General features: G+C 50.1%; 3 protein-coding genes across 3 annotated transcripts; 1 reads left to right on the forward strand and 2 right to left on the reverse strand.

Annotated features, from left to right (window-relative positions):
* Positions 1–2,200: 2,200 nt before the first annotated feature.
* Positions 2,201–8,749, reverse strand: ETH_00006910 (DNA repair protein, putative; the record flags this gene model as incomplete). The annotated part of the gene is made up of 10 exons (XM_013377908.1): positions 2,201–2,264; positions 2,978–4,233; positions 4,450–4,692; positions 4,840–5,009; positions 5,100–5,230; positions 5,348–6,931; positions 7,103–7,227; positions 7,358–7,777; positions 7,952–8,124; positions 8,293–8,749. 10 exons carry the CDS (start codon positions 8,747–8,749, stop codon positions 2,201–2,203), a joined length of 4,623 nt encoding a protein of 1,540 aa, XP_013233362.1.
* A 2,866-nt stretch (positions 8,750–11,615) lies between these two features.
* On the forward strand, positions 11,616–16,011 carry ETH_00006915 (SCY kinase (incomplete catalytic triad), putative; the record flags this gene model as incomplete). Its single annotated transcript, XM_013377909.1, has 10 exons — positions 11,616–12,330; positions 12,524–12,677; positions 12,910–13,166; positions 13,497–13,857; positions 13,942–14,116; positions 14,263–14,331; positions 14,596–14,788; positions 14,901–14,990; positions 15,112–15,339; positions 15,539–16,011. The coding sequence occupies 10 exons, from the start codon at positions 11,616–11,618 to the stop codon at positions 16,009–16,011; spliced, it is 2,715 nt and encodes a 904-aa protein (XP_013233363.1).
* Positions 16,012–16,455: 444 nt separating this feature from the next.
* Positions 16,456–16,857, reverse strand: ETH_00006920 (uncharacterized protein; the record flags this gene model as incomplete). Its single annotated transcript, XM_013377910.1, has 1 exon — positions 16,456–16,857. One exon carries the CDS (start codon positions 16,855–16,857, stop codon positions 16,456–16,458), a length of 402 nt encoding a protein of 133 aa, XP_013233364.1.
* Between the last annotated feature and the right edge of the window lie 4,740 nt (positions 16,858–21,597).

The following is a 21,597-nucleotide window of genomic DNA, read 5'->3' on the forward strand; positions in this document are numbered from 1 at the left end:
ATGGAGCAAATTATGGCTGAATAACCCCGTAATTAATTTCCAAGATTGCACACACGCAACACATAGATTCAGGAATAACGCCGTAAGTAAGCTACCCAGCAGAGGATACCACATTAGTTATTGTAGCCCTCTCTAAAGGTTCCGCTCGTTCTAGAATTTGTGCGTGACCAGTTTCAACCCGCCTCAGTAGCCAATCAAGTGGATATGCACTGCACTGGGACAGCAGTCACCCTGCCCGGAGTACGGTATGTCTCTCGCGTTTTCTGGTGGCTGTAGATCGCAGTTGCTGTTAATTAAGAAAATTCCTGTTCCAGAATGCCGACTCTCCAAAGTTTTGGAGGGAAAATTTGGTAGACTGTTTGCGGCCTGTCGCACCAGGTACGAACTTGGGGAGCGTAAGAAAGCCTTCTGTGGCTTGAATATGTAAGCAGCTGCTCAGTGTGCGGTACAGTAATTCCATCGTTCCACAGACAAAGTCTTTAATCGTAAACTGAAATAGTCAGCTGTAAGCAGGGGTCACTTGTGTGCAGGTAGAACTAGCGAGTAACGCCCAATGGCCTCACCGTGATGTAGCCGCATCCCCATAACACACCGCTAGTATGAGGAAGATGAGATGAAGCGATAGAGGGAGAAGCTAACGAGTGTTTGCCCACGAAGAGCTATCATGAGGAATGACAAGTACCCACTCACTATTGAACAGTAAATAATATTCTTCATTCCCCCTATTGCCGTTCGCCATTGATAAAATTGTCCTTGGCAGATGCTTTCGTAGTTGCTCTTGCTTGGCTATTTAAGAATTTCAAATGTGACAGTTAAAAACGGCTGCATCCAACCATCGGTCAGTGCCTTGGCCGTACAAACCGACGAAGTGGAACCGAAGACATAACTACTTATTCTTTGCCGCAGTATTCAGGGAGACAGTGCCGCTTGAACCTTTCCATTTTTCGCAACATAAGAGTTTGGGGACAGTATCACATGGAGTTAAGCGCCGACGGCTTCTGGAATTAAGCCGAAGGCAAATCAGGTGCCCATTCGTACGAGTGGTGGCGGATGAGTAGGGTAAAAGTCAAACTGCGACATTGTTTCACTACAACGAATCTAATACACTCTACAGGAGCCGCAATTACTGCAGCTTTTGCCACCCGACTTCCAGTCGAACTGCTACTCAGGAAGTGTCCCTCCTTTCCACTATTCCAGTTACAAAGCATAAAGTGCCCCGTATTGTTATCTCTCGCCAATACCTCGAAGGTGTCTCCATGAGGTAATTTGCTCTTCTGCTGTCTTCCTTAGATGTGGCAGCCGTTTCCCACGCATCCTCACCGCAGTTTACCGCTGCTTCGCCGTTACCCGCAAGGTCAATACGTTACCGTCGATAGCTGATAGGCCAGAAACCAGTAACCTGGGCGATCCATCACGGGTCACTAGTGAACCAACTGTGATCCGCCTGACCGATATAATGACCAAGACCCTACAGAAGCTGGCTAGTTTTGTTTTTAATAAGCAGAGCCCCTCCAAAGGATAGCCTTGAGGACGTCTTAGCCATACAACTATCAGAGCCTTTCGCATGTATTAACCAAACAATTATCATGGTTATCTCTGTAAAAAGGAACCATTGAATACACTGTAGCTCTTATGAATGGGCCATTGGCAGCTTCACCGTAAAAAAGGTTTTGCTTAGAAATGCACGGCGCAATTGTCAAGCGAAGCGTATGGGTACTGGTAGGATCAACCAGTTTCCTAATGTCGCCATCTCACTCCCAACGACTCCATACAATGTCCATGAGGACCATCGTTACATGAACACTGCCTGTACTCGTACCCAATGAAGTGTGAACGCATTGCATTCCCCCGTAGCCTAAACTTCTTTAGGATGAACTTGCCTTCGTCTCACACAGCGGCGTTGTTCGACTGCCCTTGTATATCCAAATTGGTAGCTTGTTGACCCTATTCTACAATGACGTAGTGGCGCCTCATTTGCTACAGTCAACTGAACTCTTGACGGAAATTTACTGTTAGAGTTTCTTCTAGCACGAAATTTCGAGAAGATGCTCCTGTGTATCAGCAGCAGTACACAAAGCACGAAGTAGAGTAGCCCTTGCCAAAGTATCTCCCCCAAGCGCCAAAGCAATTTACGCTCTCGCCAGAGCTCGTTGCTGGTTAAAGAATCGGCTTCGATCGTTGCTTGCGTGAGGACAGCATTTTAAACAGCGAATTCATGTGCAGTAGGAGGTCTGTCCAGTACAGGAGACAAGTCGTGGGCGGTTCTGCACAATAGCCAAACACTTAAAATCAAGCAAGTACTGGACTACACAATAAATAGCTCGCTAGCTTGTGACACATTTGCTAAGGTGAAGTACGACATAGTTGCCGGAATGCTAACTGTGAAGCATCCGAATGCTCAGAGAGAAGTATTCACTCCTTGACGGACCTAAAAGTATGCTAAAAACAACTGGTTGGAGAGCAAAAACCCCAGAGGTACGCATCTGTACAGGAGTTTGCCGTATGTGCGGACGACAAAACGTTAACAGCAGGAGGCTTCGGGAGCAGCCAAATCTGCATCCCAACCTTCAAAAAGCTTTTTAAGATCCTGTAGCGATAGTCTTCCTCTTCGCTTGTTATCTTCATCTCCGCTTTCTATATCTGCCGAGCACTCCACATCACCAGAGCGGAGCGTGCTACGTGAAAGGCGACCTTTCCACTCGATCAGTTCTTCCATTCGTTCCTCCACCGTCCGGGCACAGACAAAACGAAACACTGAAACAGGTTGATCCTGCCAACGCAAGAGCTTGTACCAAAAGACAGCATATTAAGAGGATGGCGCACACCGATACTGTGGAAGACAAGCTCGTAGTTCGCATCTCCAAGCTAGACGCAGACAATATGACGAACTAATTGGTGCGTAGAATCAAACTCTTCAAGCAAGACGATTTGCAGGCTAAAAGGGCTAAATGTGAGAAAGCAGCTTGCCTGTCCATACCGCCAGAGGCGCCGCATTGCCTGTTTTTCCACTTGAGGATTCCACCAGCCATCGACAATGTAGCAGCGAGTTGCCTTGACAAGGTTAAGTCCTACGTTTCCTGTCTTTAAAGACAACAAGAGTATCTTTCCGTGTCCTGGAGGGGAAGAAGAATCAGTCTGGTGTCCCAAGGCTGTCTCAGTGCCATGTCGGGATGACGCAGGGATGGCTACACGACGTGAAGCCTCAGCTAAGTCGTTCATGCAGCTGAAGGGCTTCAGACTGCATTGACCCATAAACGGTCCCTCTTCAGTCTCGGTTAAGTCTGCAGTAGACGTGTCTTCTGTAGTCCCCAGAGGTGACTCACCACCTAAGAACCACTTGACTGCGCGCTGTCTTGCCTCCAGGCCTAGTGTTCCATCAATTCGACGGTAGTTGTACAACCGGTTGGCTGAAACATTTCGTCTAGCTTCAGGCTTGCATCCCAAACGTGCGCCTTCTTTCTTAGTGTGGAGGCCGCCAACTTTGGTTTTTGCTGGCCCTGTCCTCGTGAAGGTGACACCCATCTCAATAACATCATCATCCGCATCCATCTCTGTTGTAGTGTTCGACAAATGAGTCTGCGAAATGCCGCGAACGGCCTCCGCATGTGCAAATGCCATTTCCAGGAGGTCAAGCATTGACGTCCACTGAGAAAAAATGACGCAGGACCTTCCCGCCGCAACATCAGCCTCGAGCAGCGCTAGAAGCAGCCGTATTTTTGTGCTAAAGAAAAAGGCATCGTCAGGGACATCCTGAAGAAGCTCTTCAGGTTTTCCAAGAAGTGCCTTTGAATCCGTCTCCAGGCTTTCCACAGGGAACGCTCCAGACGCAGTACATGCTAAACACATTCCCCGTTTCAGAAGTGACCCGTCTGATGATGGAACTTCCGTCCCACCGCCTTTAGGTACCTTTCTAGCTTCAGCAGCCGCGATCAACTCACGATGCTTCCTTAGGACGACCTGCTTCCACCTCTGTACAGTGGCGTTTGACCCTGCTGGCAGCAGCCGGATGTTCTGATTAAGAAACTTCTTGTTGCATGTTGGGCACGCAGCTGGTGTGCCGTCGCTACTGTTCTCCAGCAGTGACACACAGCTGACACATAGCGAATGCCAGCATGTTGTTAGTACCACTGCGTCGCGTGGCGGCTCATGGCAGACCGGACAATTTTCCAGTTTGCCGTCCAACGCATCTTGAATGTACCTTCTTAAAACCGGATCAGAACAAGAATAGGAGGACTGTGACGTATCAAGGCAAGACCAAATCAGCGCAAAAACAGAAAAATTGCCCTTTGAAGCGTGGCAGCTAGCGCTTTGAAAGCAAATCCAAGGACGTGCAAAAAATGTGGCTGCTTCAGCGAACACTCAAAATAACAAGTGCCTTTCGTTGTACATTGTCATGCCTATACGGTGATTATGATCAGCGCATGACAACTGGAACGTGTTCAGTCTCACCGAAGGTATGTGATGCTGCCCAGTTAAAGTGTCCTTGCTGCGGTATGCCGAAATTTCTTGAACGGGTCGTACCGCGTCAATAAACTGCTGGCGTCGTTGTTCTTCACGATAAGATGGAAGTAACGGATGATTGCATGCCTGGCGCAGCCTTAGGAGGAATTGGAGGACATGTGTGTAATGCTGCAGGACTTGCCCACTCTGTACAAGCTGATCAAACTTCGCCTTGGTGTGTTCGAAAACAGTCTGGCCACACAGGCACGCCCAATAATTCAGCGTCGGCGCTCTGAAGTCCCGTAGCAAGAATGAAGTCATCATTACGAATGGCATGCACGGCCTTCGATTGCAAAAACTAGAAGTGCGATGAAGCTGGCACTAAGAAGGCCCGCCGACCTGGTAAAAGAGACGCTCCTCATAGGTAAGTTGCAGTTTAAATGTATGAACCGTAAGCGGAGGGAGCGGCAAAATTGGTTTTCCGTCTTCTCCTGCCTGATCTCCTTGCCGTCGGAGCATCAAAGGAACTAAGATGCTGCGCACTATATCAATTGCCGCTCGCACCATCCCTGCAGCAAAGTATACACCACCTACCAACTTCAGTATAACGTATGACGGGCCATTCGCTGTATCCAAGTCTGCCAGACGCATCGTCTCACCTTTTTCCATTGGTTGAGTCACTTTCGCCTCCCACCAACGCCGATCGCCCATAGGGGAAACACGGAGGAACTGAACGAGGGCAAAAGCGTCCCCAAGATCATTTTGCAGTGGTGTCCCGGTAAGTATCCAACTGAAAAACACCAAAGGGCCTCACAATCGGAAGAACCGCATGCGGCGTTGCTAAGGATTTGTCTTTGAGTTGGTGCGAACTAGCCGACACATTGCAGGGGCAACTGTGGTGCGTTACCGTGAATCCGCCTTGACAGCATTGCATGCACGGTTAACCAGTGAAGCCGTGTTCTTTATGGCGTGACCCTCGTCCAGAATCACCCGCCGAAAACGGATGCTTGCTATGGGGCTCGCTGCAACGCATCCTGAATCCGATTTCAAAGCTGAGTGTGGACCACCATCCCTATCTGCCACCTCTACAAACGCGCGTTTCGCTAGGTGACGAAAGTCCGAAGCCAATGTCTGGTAGCTGGTCAGAACAATTGTGTGTGCAGCAAGCACTTTAGGATCGCGTGGACGAGCTGGGCCGTAGTACTGCAGCACTGTCGCCACTCCTCTTGCCAGGTGCCTCTCCACCTCTGAATGCCACTGTCCAATAAGCGACAAAGGCACGACTATGAGCGTTCCTCCCTGCAGCAGTTTTTCTTTATCTCGCCGCAGCGTGCGCTGCAAAACTAGAGGATTCGGGGCCAGCAAACCGTTTCGCTTCAACTTTGTAGCAGGCTCATCTGTACTCTTGCCTCCAATGTCTCCATCAGAACTTATAGAGACCGGTGATGGAGGGACCAATGAGTCGTTGCGTACTAAAGGCGGCGACGCTGGAGATATATCTGCTCCCGCAGTTTGAACTTCTGAGGGCTCGTTTGGGCTTCTCACGGACTTTGCATGACGTGATTTCGAAGACGCCCTTTCCTCTTCACGCGCATTGCTTGTTGATGTTGCTAACCATGCAGCAGCACCCCTAGGGTCTCTCTCTTGAAACAAGCTGACGGCAATGAGGGCAAGGACCTGCACAGTCTTTCCTAGGCCCATGCAATCAGCCAGAATACCACCTTTCACTCGACCCGTCGTGTTGGGTTTCTCTATTGAAACAAGGCCTGAGCTTGTGTTCACGTAAAGATACCGCGGAACAAACACAGCCGCAGTTTTTGAGAGCCGTGTAGTTACCATGGGCAACAGGTGATCACATTGTGCTGAGTCACAGGGAAACTGATGGGCGGTACGGAAAGGAAGGATGTACTTCCTCCACAGAGGGTCAAGCTGTTCCTGTGAGTCTTCCAGGTCGATGCTTTGCTCAGATTCGCACCGCAGCATCCACCAAACGCCCTGGGCTTGATATGGGCGAAGACGGGAAACAAAAACACTCGCTGGAGGGTACAGAGCACCCAGACGGGGTATACACTTTCGCTCACGGTGCTTGTGATCTTCCACGGCCCCCTCTCCCAAAACCAACTGGCAGAGGACACTGCTTTTCTCCGCAGCTTCATCGTCATCACTGTCATGCATGATGCCCTGATGGCTCTGCTCACATCCCTCTTTCGCCTGCGCAGCTGCACAGCGGGTATTTTCCATACAGCTTTCTGTTGCTTCTTCTGTGTCGCTTTCGCCTTGGCAAAACTCTCGGGTTCTCTTGCGCGCTCTGATATCTCCCAGAATCGCGCTGAGCTTCATGTCTTCACTAGGACCAACTGTTGCCTTTGTTTCATTTTCTCGAGGAGTTGAAGAGGGACCTACAGGCTGCAAGTCCACAAGTCGTATGAGTGCCGAAAGTGCCTGACCCATAAGAGCTTGGAAGAGAACTTGATTCAGGCATGAATCCCCTCTGCGCCAAGAAAACAGAAACGTGACAAAGCCATCTCATTCCTCCACTGAAGACAAAGCGATGATCTTGACTGAAAATGTATACACGAGAGGCAGGAGCCTCTCGTGTACACTACGAAGTGCAATGGCAGGCCTCCATAGCCAGGAAGATGGAATCTACAGCCATTAGTACCTTTGCATAAGCGCACTCAGACGTAGTGCCTGCACGGTCATCTGCACAGTCATTCGAACAGCAATACTGCTGTTAACCGCGAGGCGGCGGGGAGGAAGTCTGTCTGGCAGCCAGCACACATTGACCTGAAGGGTCCCACAAACACAGGTCAACAGTTAACCAGTGTCACCTGCCCCCAAATTTACTGATGATAAACGGGATGTACAGAAGAAATAACAGCACACGCCAGCATATGCGGTAGCATCACAGCCTTACTTTTACGGCCCCCACTAGTAACAAAGCGGCCAAGGAGCTGGCCACTTCTCGGTCAAAACGTGCAGCCTCCCGCCCGTCGATCAGAAGGCGCAGGAAAGTCGTCTGCTCAGATATACTGGACAACAGATTATGAAAGTCTAGCCCCACAAGCGGGCTACATACCCTAGAGCCCAATCCTCCTATAAGGCCCTGCAATGCATCTGATGGAAGGGCTCCTGTGTGTGCGTGCAGCCCGAGGTCTCGATCGCGAAGTCCCCGCTGTACCAGATGTTTCTGGTGTTCCAAGAGGACCGGATCGTCAAGGTGTATATAGACAATTCTGTACCCTCTATTTGATGCTTTGACCTTGCGGAAGGCTTGTTGCGCCCCCACTTTTTGTGTATGCGGCAGTCGTATCTCCACCATCAAACTCAAGGGATCCTGACACAAAAGTGCATAGACATGCTGCTTGTCTTGTTCAGCCCAAATAATAATCGCGTGGAACTGTTCTTGGTCTCTTTAGTTTGCTGCCATCACTGCGAGGAGTGAAGAGAAACTTCTGCTTCAATATGCATGTGTGGGAAGGAAAATCTTTTGAACGATCCAGGGGCTCACTGTGAGGCTCAGCTTGCTGATTGTGCCACTCGTGACTGTTCCGCTCGCCACACATTCCCCCACAAAGAAAGAGAAATCGCTAGGAAGACTGTTAACATCACGGGCTAGAGGCTCATTGAAGGAAACAGACGGTGGTAACTTAGCAATGTCGTAGTTTTTCCTCTTCGACTTGCCTGAGCAGGGAGAACATCAACAAATTGGGCACTTTAGGAGCATCGGGCAGAAAATACCTACCAATAGTCTCAGGCATATCATTAACACTGGGTCAGCGAACAGCAAATGTATTTTATTCCTATTCCTTTCCATTTCCCATTGCATCTCGCTCAAAAAAAGTACCTCACCGGGTGAGGTGCTCGGACTGCGTCTGAGAGGTTCATCAGCTGCTGTTGCTTCCTCATCTTCCGTTTCATCGGCTAGATCTATCACAACTACTTGGCTTCGAGTAGCTGCTTCAGGACTTGTTGCAGCTCCGCTTATCAAAGCCGAGTTCATATTTCTCTTACTAAAGGCTTCAGCTTTCGCTGTCCTGGCCTTTAATTGATTCTGGGTGATTTCTTCACCTCTTCGCGACGCAAACTCTGCGAGGCCTTCTGGATGAGGTGAGTCTGAAGATGCCTTCTGTCGCTTCAAAGATCTCTGTCGGGTGAGATATTCATCCAAAGCTGCTTCCATGGAGCCGCAGCTGCGAGAGAGCCATTGTTCTGCCTCCTCGACACTACATCGTACAAGAGCGGAGAAATGCGCCGCCTTCTCATTCTGCACTGGCAATTGCCCTCCATGTATGTGCGGGTGTCGCATTGCAGATGGCACCTTGTGACACAACTCGGTCTAGCAGAGGAAAATGCACTGTGCAAGTATCGCGTCGTCATTCCATGGGCGACTCTCGACTTTCAACAATTTCAATTTTCGCCTTACATCGAATCCCACTATGTGTAAGTTCAGAAAGCCATCCATTGTATGCCGACGCGTAGGTCATTTCAAGGCAAGGAGGCAGGGACGTGATGATTCTGCCGTTACTTGGGAGCGCAGTGCATAACAAATTCGCAGAAGCATCTGCACAATAGAAATATATTTCCGGAATTTCCTTTGCACATCGTTTCGAGGAATATCGCTGGTAGCAGCTCTGGCAGGAGACCCACTCCTGGTGGGGTTGTTCAAGACTAGTGGCCCATTGAAGGGGGGCCCTTAGCAAAATGATGCACGCATGTGCAAATTCTAATCCTCACAGCGTGAAAAAAATGTGGAGAAGGAAGAATCCTGGTTGAATGCCACAAGGATTTATCCTCCAAAATCACGCAAGTTGTTGCCTAATGTGGGGTGGTCGTTGCCTACTTGACTAATTTTGGTAAATCGAACTTCCGTAATGACGGATCGAAACAATAACACCGCTTCCTTCAGATGTTTCGTGTACATTATATTAGTTGACAGTGGCGCCTGCTTCTACCGATTCTGGAGCACGGAAATGGCTGCACCGCATCTTCATGACTCGTTAATCTTACTGTTCCATAGTCCCACATGCAGAGCTTGATTCCATCACCATAGCGTTAGCGTTCTTTTGACCCGCATGGCGCTGATTTGGAGCTGCAGCAGCTTTGGAGACTATAGACTAGCCTTCCAGAGAACCGAAGCGCTGTCCTAAACAGCAAAAATTAGTTGCCTTTTCCGGCCATGTCAGGTCAGATCTCCAGAGGTGACTGAGGAGGGTTCACATTGGCAGACGTCTCGGCGGGCTTCTGCGTGTATAGGCTAACAAAAAAAGATTGGGCCTTCGGCACGTATGCCTCAGTACGCTGTTTAATGTGAAAGCTGACACAAATTTTACCAATGAAAGCTGATGTAGCGTGATGGAAAGTCTACAATGCACTGTTGTAACTGGAAAAGTTCGTGGTTGGTGCATTTGTCTGACTGATGGGGCACAACAGACCCCGCCCTACACACGAGGTAAGGACAGAGGAAGCCACATTGGACGACTGAAAAGACTGCGAGGGGCGCCCAAAAAAGATCTAGTAAAACAATTAATTTTGTGCATGCAGCATCTGAGGCTGAAGGAGTAGTGTATTCGCCTAAATTATCACATGGAGAAACCCGTTAGGAGGTTCCCCCCTTACGTAAGGATGGCGGCTGCAGTCGCAACCTTCCTGCTTGATCGTCTTAGCGCATTTAGCGCGACGTATTATCTAGAAAAATGCGGCCGGCCGGACGAGCAGCGTCCGCACAGTCAGGACCCATGATCATGCGGAAGCTGCCCATAGTAAGGGGAAACTGTTGTAAACGTGTGTGCTTAGGCAGCGGCGCTAGCTACGCCACAATAACGACAGGCTTTATAACCTCAGAGCTGATTATGTAGCCGAGGTGAGCTTCTGTTGAGCAAAGATGAGCTTGCAAGGCTTGAGATATAGTCGATGTTTGACAAAGATGCTAGGCACCTTCTTCAGAAGTTTAACATATAAGGGAAGACCTGAGCTGGACGTCAGGGTGTCGTCAAGGTGGGCAGTGATAGCCTAGCCACGCAAAGGTTGTAGATACGTGTAAGTACTAGCTTCAAAGGCCGCAGGGGAACCCCTGAAGCTGCACAACCTTGTACTCGGGAAGCCCGAAGACTGGGCAAAGTGCAGTGTTACACGGCGTTCCGTCAGCCGTGCGAATTCGGTGAAAGCCCACCTCATGATCAAGCGCAGAGAATTCCGTGGCCCCCCATGGCGTCACTGGATTAGTTTGGATACACGGGAGGCAGTTGTCGCAAGCAATAGTAACGGTGTCTAATCCCTGGTAGTTGACAACGTTGCGCATGTTTCTGACACGTGAACGTGCAACACGCTCCTCAGTCATGATAGTGAGAGCACACATTTGGGAACAAATCGGGCCCGCCCATCCATCAGCTAATAAAGAGGCTCTTTCTTGCTTCATGCTAGCTTGTCCAATTGCATCCTGTGCAGGGGGCTTCGGTTTGGGCTTTACGTGGCGACAGTAGCTGGACAACCAACCGCTGCGAGAGATCTTAAATGCCCATTGCTTCCGATTTGTTTACAAGTTCCTAATTTGTTTAGGCAGTTTATAGTTCCGTCATCAGTGTATCACGCAATGTAATCCGAAAGGCGGGAGCCTCCGCCGAGCTCGGTGACATTTTTGTCAAAAATCGTACCACACAACTAAACGCCTTCGTTGATGCCACAAAAGATAAAGGAGGTGATTGCTTGTGCGTCACAGAGAGAGTCTTCGTAACATATATAAGCCATGTTGCTCCTACGTAGCTTGTTTGAGAATAGTAAGCCTCTCCAGTCAGTCGAATGGCTCCTCGTCGTTTTCAGGGATGTTTGGGACCAAAATCAAATGATGAAATACCAAACTTTCCCCGCTTGCGTCAATTATTAACCTGGATTTCCTCTTTTTGTGGAAATTTTGCCTTAACATGAGTGCTGCCTGTCAACTCCGGGCCCCTGGCTACCGAGGGGGCCCCTGGGGGCCCCTCAGCAGCAGTATCATTGTGTATGATTCACTAGGCAGACAGTGAGCCTGTTCGAATGTCGCATCGTGCGGCGTGCAGATCGATGGAGATACATGATATTTTGTTTGCGTTCACCATAGGATCGCGGCAGGAAGGCTGCTCCACGGAGCTGGAGGCCGTCCCATTGAAGCGGGCGCTCCATCACCTGCAGCAGGGGAGATGCTGCAGTCTCTGTGGAAAAGCATCTCGTCGTGGGGGGATCTGCCCGCTAACTTCCCCTATACACTGGGATCTGCGGTACCTTATAGCTTTGAGCTTCCTGGTGGATTTGTACAGCTTTCTGCGACGAGCACAAAGCTTGCCCCCAATAGTGCTGTAGATGGCGCCAGTGGACAGCGCCCAATTTTGGATGCCTTGCTTAATCCTGGTAGCGCGGCTCAGGTTTCTGTATTTGCGCTGAAACGTGACAAACAGCAGTCGCCCCCTTCCAGAGGCAGCGGATCAGTGTCCCAGCGCGCATTCGACCGGGCGAGAAACCATCTCGCGAAATGCAAGACACTGCTCCACCCCAACCTACTCAAAGTGCTCGGCACTTATGAAACAAACAATGCCCTTTACATAGTGACGGAATGCTGTTTTTCCCTCGTCCACGTTGCACATCTGATCCAGCTGCAAAAGCAGCAGCAAGACTTAGCTGCTAAACGCCCATCATCACTGCCTCATCAACAAACAAGTGACCCTCCCAGTGGTGTCAATGGTACACTGTCAGACTCTACACGTAAGGCAGAGGCTGCAGCTGCCGCTGCAGCTGAGTTGGCAGGGAAATCATGCTGGAACCTTCTCGAGTTAGCAGAAGGCCTCTCCTTCCTGAACGACCAGTGCAGGCTTGCCCATGGAGAAGTTTCCCCTTTTTCTGTATTCGTCACGCCGCATGGTAAGGCTTGAAAATAACAAAGGAACCCATTAAGCGCCGACAAGGTACAATCCTGTGTTCCATTGGCCCGAAAAGCTCCAGAATAGGGTCAATGTCTCATCAGTGTCTAGAAGTTTCTTATTTGTGTAGTGGCAGAACTGGACGTTGATGCTGGACTAAGTACTGAATAGGTACGCTTTTGTTTGATCTTTAGGGAAGTGGAAGCTAAGCTCGTTTGTACTGACACGCCCTTTGGAGGAGGTAAGTTGGCCAAGCTTCTACACGGAAGTTCTTTCCAGCGCCAGCGCATCTCAGGGATGGGAACCACCAAGGCCTTCATCAGGATCTCGCCCCGACATTCTTGACAGGTTAGGATTGAAAAGTTGCATCACCGTGTGAGGAAGCATTGGTGCATGACATCTAACAGAGCGTTGCTGGAGCACTGATGTTATGCACGTTTGCGTCTTCGTGGCTGTTGGTACTGTTGAGAGACATATGCCAAAGTAAGCCTTCGCTGAACAGCGACTATGCTGCACTCTCGATCAAGCACATTCAACAGATGGCGTTGCTGTGTATGCTGTCCTGTATTCCGTTCCTTAGGTGGGGGCTTTGCTCATTGTTTGCCTGGTGGCAAGACATTCGCCGGGATCCCTATAATTCAGCTCGCCTTCTGCGGCGTAGTGGCACTGGTGGAAATTCATGCGGCGTTTCTCTGGGCATTAATGATACATCTTTCCGTAAAGCAGTGCATGGACTGGAGCCTCCTTTACAACAGCTGATGCAGAAGATACTTGACTCACGGGGCGGCGCAACGCCACTCTCCAAACTGATTGATGGAGGAGACGCATGTTTCGCAGGCACGCGCTCCGTGATTTCACATTTCTGGCTATTTGCGAGTTTGTCCCAATGTATACGGTTGCTGTCAAGTAGTAAGACAAATGACAGCAATTTTGGTCGCTTTTTCATAAGATCTCGATATTTTGCGCACCTGTTAGCACCAGTTTCATGAGGCGTGCCGTTTATGAAAGTAGCTGCTGCACTGCCGAACGAAACAATGGTTTTGAAATTCTTTGTTTATCTGCAGAATGATGTTTGTACTGGTGACACGTTCTTGCTGGTTTGTTTTCTGGCACAGAATGGTGTTGGAGGCAAGTCGCCCGTTCCGATGCCTGAGTGCTGTGTCCTAGGCGATGCTTGTTGCCAGTTTCTAACATTTATCCGGACTTTTCCCGTCAAGACCCATGTGGACAAGGAAGCTTTTTTTGAGCAGCAGTTGCCCGCAGCCCTTCATCAGCAGCAGATATCTTCTGGCTTGGCCTTGCACTTGCTGCTTCCTGAATTGGCGCTGTTGCTCATGAACAGCAGCGCATCAGCATATCACTGCAGCATTCTTAAGTGCATCATGTCTATGGTTACACCTCTTTCGACTTTAGGATGCTTGCAAACCTGCAAAAGCAGCAGCTCCACGGATGACGATGCCGCATTACCATTACAGCTCTTCTCAGAAGTTCTGGCGCATGCATTCGACAGCTCAGACAGAGCTATTCGGTCAGTCTGCATGTTCATTGTGGCTTTTGAAGGGCCAGTTTGCCTTATCAGTCGCTCAGAGCCTGTGCCTTTGTGTTGCATCAGATTCACTCTGCTATCACAGCTACCTGCAGTGCAGAGTTTGCTACCGGACTCTTTTTTTGGGCGGACTTGGGAGCCCCTAATTGTTGGCCTTGAAGATTCCGCTCCTCCTATAAGGGCATTCACTGCACGGATATTGTCTCTCTATGTATCGCGCTTGCCGCGTGATGCTTCGCAGGTAGGTGGCTTACTGAGACTTACCGACAAGAAGAAAAACAAACCAGCGCAGTAGACCAGCTAATGCTTGCTAGTTGCTCCCGGGACAAAAGCATCTATGCGCCGCCAAGGCGACGGCTTGCCTTTTTGGATTTTCCGGTGCTGCAGACCTCCTCTGTATTTGTTCTGCTTGAACAACGCCTGCGAGACGCTGCAGGGGGAGTTCGGCTTGAGGCTGTCGGCGCTGCGGCTGCGGCTGCAACCAATATGCATGACCGCGGGGCGCGTGGTCATCCTAGTTTGCTAGTGGATATCCTTTCTACATCTCTTCGAGATCCCGAAGATAGTGTTCGACTCGCTGGGTTGGAGGCAAGAACCGCTTTTTCCTAAGCATCAGAGCCACACACATAGTCGGCAGGTTGCACTTTGGCGAAGTCGCCGAGGAGTGGACCACTGCTGAGACTCTTTTTTTTTCTTATTCTTCTGTGACTTTTCTTGCAGGCATGTGTTTACTGCGCCCAATTTCTACCCTTAGCAGGTTTGGTGACTTTGCTTGCTGTCGCGCCTGCGTGTTTCTTGTCGCCCTCGCCGGCTGTTGTAGCCGCAGCTCCGGTTTGTATCCATGCCCTCACGGATGCAGCAAAAGCGAGGGCGGAAGAGAAGCAGCAACTATCGGCACACTTAACGCAAGCGGGTAAGCACCGGCTGGTTTTCTCGTTGCTCACCTAATTGTTTGGCTGCGTTGGATTTGTTTGCTGCGGCATACCAGAAATGTCATGGCGTGTGGGCAAGTGGCGATTGTTCAGAGGCAGAGCAGCCATTTCGGCACGACAGAGATAATTGCAAATCTGCGGACGGTTGGCTAACGACAGTTAAGAGCCTTGGGGTCGTACTAGGTATGCAGATGGGGCATGGGCAGTCTAGAGCTTAACGACGCGACCTTAATTCTACCCGGTAGAAACTAACGGTCGTGCATAGTGGCTGGTATAAGCTTCAGTTGCTCGTGCTCTTTTGCAGGATTCAGCAAACGTGGGGACGATTCGACAAAGGGTGCCCTCCACAAGAACAGGGACAGCGGCGGCCCCCGCCAGAACAGCGCAGGCAACGTGCCTACAGAAGCTGGCAGTAACCCCCTTCGTACTTCTGCACATGCTCCTCAGGCACCTGAAGCTCCGTACTCCAGTGCTCCTCCCAGCCGGTCAACTGATGAGTTTAAAGATGCACGCGAGCCCATCAACTCATGGGGTGCGGACAGTTATTGTCGTCACTTAGTCACCAAGCCAGGAATCCCTGCCGTTTCTGAGCTTTTTAACTTGCTGACCCCTGGAAAGGTGCAACTTCTTATGTCCATTCATTTGCTCTCTTCTGAGTTATTTCACGAACATTAGCTAACGTGGCTGGTTACCGATATTGCTGTTAAAAGAAGTTGTGGCCCACGCCTCAGGTGACGACACAGATATTCCTGCAGATATATGGGAGACCACACCAGATTTCGAAACACCGAGTTTTTCTCGAAGTTCTGGCGGAAGTGACGGCACCAGGGGCGTCGTTTCCAGACTTGAGAGTCACGCAGTGGTCCAGAAAGTCCAGGGCAGCTCAACCGAGAGCAGGGCGTCTCGTGTGCATCCCGGAGCATCTGTGAATCCAAGTAACACCGGCGAGCTATTCAGATCCTTTCCTAACTTGCCAAACAATTCACACCGTAGTAAATGCTCTAAAGCCGGTATGCGTCTCCAGGGAGGAGCCGCACCACCGGAATTGGCAGGGAGTGAGGGCACAGGTGCAACGGGCTCAGAGGCAAAGAGGAAGCCCCGTAATTCAGCCACCGCTACGAAAGCAGGCGATGCGGGAGATTGCTTCTCAGCAGACGATTTCTTTGCTTCTGTGGAAAGAGAGGCAGCCCAGCGGGGTTTTTGACCATGGGAGCTCTGCCTGCTGTTCGTTCTCGAACTCTAGCATAGATGGACGTATGGTGGCGCTCTCCGCGGCACAACAGCAGTGAGCCACTCAAAATTTGCGTCGGTTTGAGAGGGTCCTGAAGATGTTGTGCTTGTTCTTGATTATACACCAGCAACAAGGCAGGCTAGTGTACGTGCTTCAGGAAGAATCCCTCCAAACTGCGCATGCCGCCGAGACAGTCAACGCTTTACGCGCCTTTGAGCATGACAAGGAGCACATCGAGAGGCAATTAGCGTGATAGATATTTCAGGTCCCAAGTCTCAATCAATTTAGCTCAATCCGAAGCCATAAGCTCAGGATGCGCAGCTGCCTGGAGGCTCTTGATAATTGTTGACATGCATCTCTAGGGTGGGATGGACGGCTTCTAGCGGAAGGGCTACAGCGTTGTGGCCAAATATATTGTTATTCCGAGTTGCAGAGCGTAACAGATATTATTTGCCACTGTAGAGCCGAGGAGGCCCGAAGGTGTTCCCTCTCTGCCCCATGTAGTGCTGACACGTCGTAACTCTGGCTTATTAGCCATTCTTCAACACAACAGCAGGACAACAGGCCGCACTCTGCATAGTCAGATAGGTCTGTTCCCCTTTTTTTGGGTGCGTGGAACTGCGGTGGTTTGGACCCGTAAGTGTCCATGAAGCAACCGTGGGCGCCACCTGGGTCACGGCTGCGCGAAGGGGAGTCGGCAAGAGTTGCGCAGGTGGGCGAGGCCGTAAGAACGCAGTCGCAGTTGCTTGTTGCCAGGGTGTGGTGGGCGGCCTCGGTGTTGTGCTGCGATGCACCCGGAGGCAGCTTTTGCAACAGCATGTGCTAGGTTGCCTGTGCGTCCCTGGATGGGTTTCTCCTCGGTATTTCAAAAGGTGCACCTGTTGATTGAGGGCTGGTAGCCTTTCCTACCAAACGCGGAGTGCTCGCCGGGGACGACTTAAGGACGGGCGGAAAGAAATCCATCGAGAGGGGCCTGGTGCAAAGGACCGCCCGAAATCCGCTAAGTCTAATGACCATATCCTTATATTTCCCTTCCGTGCTACCAAAATCAAGGATAGTCTCTCCTTCTAGAGTTTCTCATGTGGTGGTTGGCGCGCTATCTCGTTGTCCAACTTACCGAATTGGTGATCCGGCTCAAGAGAACAAACCAGCCGCAGGGATAAGAGCACTTTCCCAAGGGAATAAAACCCAGGATGTATGGACTAAACTGTATAGCGTATCTCATGATGCAAACGAGCAAGAAGGCGCGTTCGGTAGACTTTACGTGTTGTGCAAAGTGCACTACAGCGTTGTCTGCAAACAGCCTTTATGAGATAGTACACATTGAATTAATACAGACAAGGGCGCAAAGTATGTTTGCTCTGTACAAGGAAATTCAATTTCAAAGGGTTGGATTTGAATGCTCTGCAGCACACTATGGATCAGAGTGTGGGGCTGACAACGCCACTATTGCATTCATCACACCCGGGGAGAATGGAAAGCGTTCCCTTCTTCAGTAGTTAAATCTCAATAAGAACAATGTTATACGTTTTTAGTGAAGAATTTAGAGCCTCCTTCGTATCAAAACGAGAACAAACCCCTATACATGTATCGGAGCTTGACTTGCTCTCAAGGTCCGCCTAGCCCTGTTGAGAGGGCGTTGAACCAGACAGACAACGGCAAAACCGTTCTACGGGGACTGACTCCTCACGGATAATACCGTGAAATATGCCACGGCATTCTGCAAATGTTCTGAAACATCTGCAGTCTGTCCAACGTCCAAACTGCGCCCTGCCGCCGGTTCTGTTCTGCTACTATGGGATCCTGCGTGCCTTCCTGACAGAATATGCTCCGCCTCTCCGTAGGTACTTTCATCCTCTTTGTGAAGGTTTACTGGCGGCGCTGGTGTATTGTCCAGCCCCGCAAGCATTCTAAGGCATGCGTCAAAGTTGGTTGCCGCTGCGCAGCGCGTTGCCGTGCCTCTCAACCAGTTCAGGCTATTCTCTCCCAGTGGCAACGCACTAGTCGGCGCCATGTAGTGCTCTCCATTAGCAGTCATGACAACACGCGAAAATGCGGTAGCCAGAGACTAGGTCATCGAAGGCCAATCTGCTGCCAAGCACGTCCGTTGAGTTACACTAAACGAAATGCAGCATAAAAAGCAGAGCAAGTCTTCCCCACTCTCTCAGTACCCGCACGCCGATGCATTCATCTGACCGGTGAAATCCCAGTGTTAGCAGATGGCATCCACGACTGTGGCCCCAGGATGAGGCGAACTGCGAAAGTCTTACTCTGCGAAGACAGACCGGATCTTCTCGCGTCAAAGAGCGCTACGCCGTGTTTCGCCTAATTCCCAAAGCTTGTACCTCTCAGAGACAAAAGGCTACGAAATCTATTCGGAATCAGCGCGTTTTTTTCTAACGAGAGACAAAGGCCGTGTGACAGTAATGGCGGAGAAGTCATGCAACAATACATGCAGGAGTTGGTGAGAGTGGAAACAGGCTCACGTGCCGAGAATGGCAAGCTAGTCCTGCCTACATGCACAATAAAGGAAGCTGGCTTGCAGATGCAGTAACACTGACCAGTTTGCAAAACAATTTCAAACTAAACGGTATCCCTTAGCTGCCAGGGATCGATGAGGTTGAGCGAGGATAGGCGCTTAATATAACCTCAAAAGCATTATTAAGGCTACCTAGAGGAGAGAAATCGTGCGTAGACACAAATAGTACTGCCACATCTTTCCTGGCCAGTTGTCTGATAGTCGACACAAAGGGGCTCCTTAAGACTCTTCCTCATCGAAGCAACACAGTGCCGAGGTTACAGCAACGCTACGGATGTAGCACCATAAAAGGCGATATTTTGAATACTCCTACCACATGTGCACGGTGTTGGCGATGCGCACGAGGACACAGTAAATCCGCCTCTCCGCACATACTATCGAGCGATGGCAAGAAGAGACTGTGGCGCTGCAGCCCACGCTTGCAACTTTGCGTGGCGATAAAATCATCCACGTCTTGGACAGCTATTTCACACATTCAGCAGGACCCTTTGCCTAGGAAACAGCGAAGACGCCGCGCTTTTGAACAGGTAGGAGATGCCCACTCTTGGGATACTAGTAGCATTGCTGTCAGGGAACGGTCCAGTTTGCAGCAAGTTTGTCCTTTCAGTTTCAAGAAAATTTGTTTATACGGACGACTAAGAGTGCACTAAGTCACAAGCTACAACAGGACGAAGCAAAGCAGTCATTTGACTTCGTATCTACCAATGCAATCTACCTGTACGAACCCACGGGTGGTCTTTGAAAGCTTCGTAAACGGGGGTACGTACATAGTCCAGAATCTAGCGTTCGCAGGACAAAAAGCAGTGATTTATGACTAGCTTATACTTTAGTGCTGCAAGATAAAATGTGCTGAAAACAGCAGACGGAGACCCCAATCTGGACTAAATTCCTTAACACCAGCGACGGTGGTCCCCCGGTAGATTTCAAATAGCGCATCCCAGTCGTTGAATGCCGGGCACAAGGCCATGGATGATAGAGCCCATCTCTGTTTAAAACTGCCAGTTCTCCTGCTCAGTGCCCCGACACATGCGTGTTGCTAAGAGGGAGGGACCTGAGGGCCTCTACAGGGTGATGCCTCACTTGTTTCGGGTATAGTGATACACAGGAACGCGGGCGGGACTAAAGGCAAACACTTCTTGCTTTGCAAGCAGCAGGAAGGCTTTTGTTAACTACTGGCACAAGGAACTAAGGCATAGATTGCCATGTCGGTTTGGCCCACAAAGACAGAGGCCTCAGTGATCCTTTTCTCTCGCAGAATGTCAGCAAGCCTAGCTTGTGTAGGTAAGGTGGTGTGTAGTTTGCATCGCGTACATTGCATTGCAGAGACTAAAGGACCCATGACTTGACACCAAAATTCATGGGAGTCTAAGGTCTTGCCTACCCTGCCTTTCATACACGAAGGGTAGTATGGGGAGCAGCTCTGTGTCATTGAAGAGACTTTTGTATTATGTTAAATAACCTCTCCGCAGTTCATCTGTTTTAGAGTTGCTTCTCTTGTTCGAAAATTGGTGCGAGGTGCCGTAACCTGTGCACTCAGAGATGGAACTCTTTTGAAACATTTGCGTTTTGCCCCGTTAGGAACTGTCGAAGCTTCAATCAAGTCCCTGCATACCCAGCTGAGCGGCAACAGTTCTCATGCTTGCACACAAGGTGCACTCACTGTTTCGGAGAACACGCTTGGCTGGCATCGGTGCTTAGGCTCACGACAGAGCCCCTAAGTCTAACTTGTGGCACTAGCCTTCTGGTCTCATTGCTTTTCCTTTTGTCGTTCCTCTCTAGGGCACCATTGGCTTTGGCGCCAGCTGTCTGCCTTTGTGATTGAGCTCTTCATACTTTTCCTCTGTTTGCTGAATGTCGCGGTACCTAGGACCTCGTTGTTGTGTTAGCATCGAACGTGCACAAGCTGCTCTGCTAAGGTGGTAGCAGAGAAGACGCTGTATGTCGTTGGGGAATCTGCCCACCAACTCCTCTTATACACTGGGATCACGCTATACCTTTGAGTTTCGTGGTCTCTTCTCGCTGATTTCTGCGGTACAACGCCAGTAGCAGATCCTTGACCTGGGGGCTGACGCGAACTGAAGCAATTAGCACCACACTACGCGTAAAACTTGCAAAGGAAGGGAATACTGCACTGTATGCATACTAATTCCATTATAATAGTGCGAAATCCTATGTGTTTCGGGGGGTTGTGGCAATGCTGCTGTGGCGGTGGCAATGTTTGGGGCTGGCGGAGACTCGGTACCTGGGGCTGCTAAGCCCTTTGAGGTATTGTCTACCTATCATGAGGGCTGTCGTATCCAATAAAACCTTCCCATCTTAACTAATCAGCTGATGGTTTTGTGTAGGGAAGTGGTGTTAAGGGGTTACTGAGCATGAGGCAGCGCAATCGGCATTACATTGTGCCCCTGTGGAGCCAACTTTTACGCAACTTCCTGATGATCCGTTAGTGCCGGATTAGACGTATTTGTTCATATACACCCTGTTACTTACGTGTACATTTACACAGCGGGCGTGTTACCTTAGGACGGGACGACCAACTTTGTATCGCGAGACTGCCGAGATCAACAGTGCGATTGCAAAGCATTATTATACAACCACGTGCACATCGTGGTCAAGAGGGGCAGCTCTGAGTCGACGCAACGCGTTTCTCCGTGTGCTACTATTTGCGGGATTTCTGTCGTTGTTTGAGTTATACATGGGAGAGCTGCATTGCGCTTTTCGCGGGGTACTGCGACGGGCAAGATCATTCAAGCACTTGCTGGACCGCTTATTCTGCATTGTTTCCCTGTTTGCACCAGCAAACGGCAGAATCGTACCACTGTTTTCAGGAGAAGGCGGGCAAATGTGCTCACGAAGCCATGGATTTCTTCTGGGTGTTCCTCGGTTTTGTTATGTGCTTATGGGGAGCAGATGGCGTGCAAATAGTACAGCACGTGAGTCTATTTACGCTACTTCAGACGCAAACGTTTGAACGCCGCTTGGAAATAGCCTCTGTTAATCGACAAACTGTCAGTGCGCCA

The sequence above is a fragment of the Eimeria tenella genome, genomic scaffold, assembly GCF_000499545.2.
Source record: "Eimeria tenella Houghton genomic scaffold, Eth_scaff66, whole genome shotgun sequence".
NCBI lineage: Eukaryota > Apicomplexa > Conoidasida > Eucoccidiorida > Eimeriidae > Eimeria > Eimeria tenella.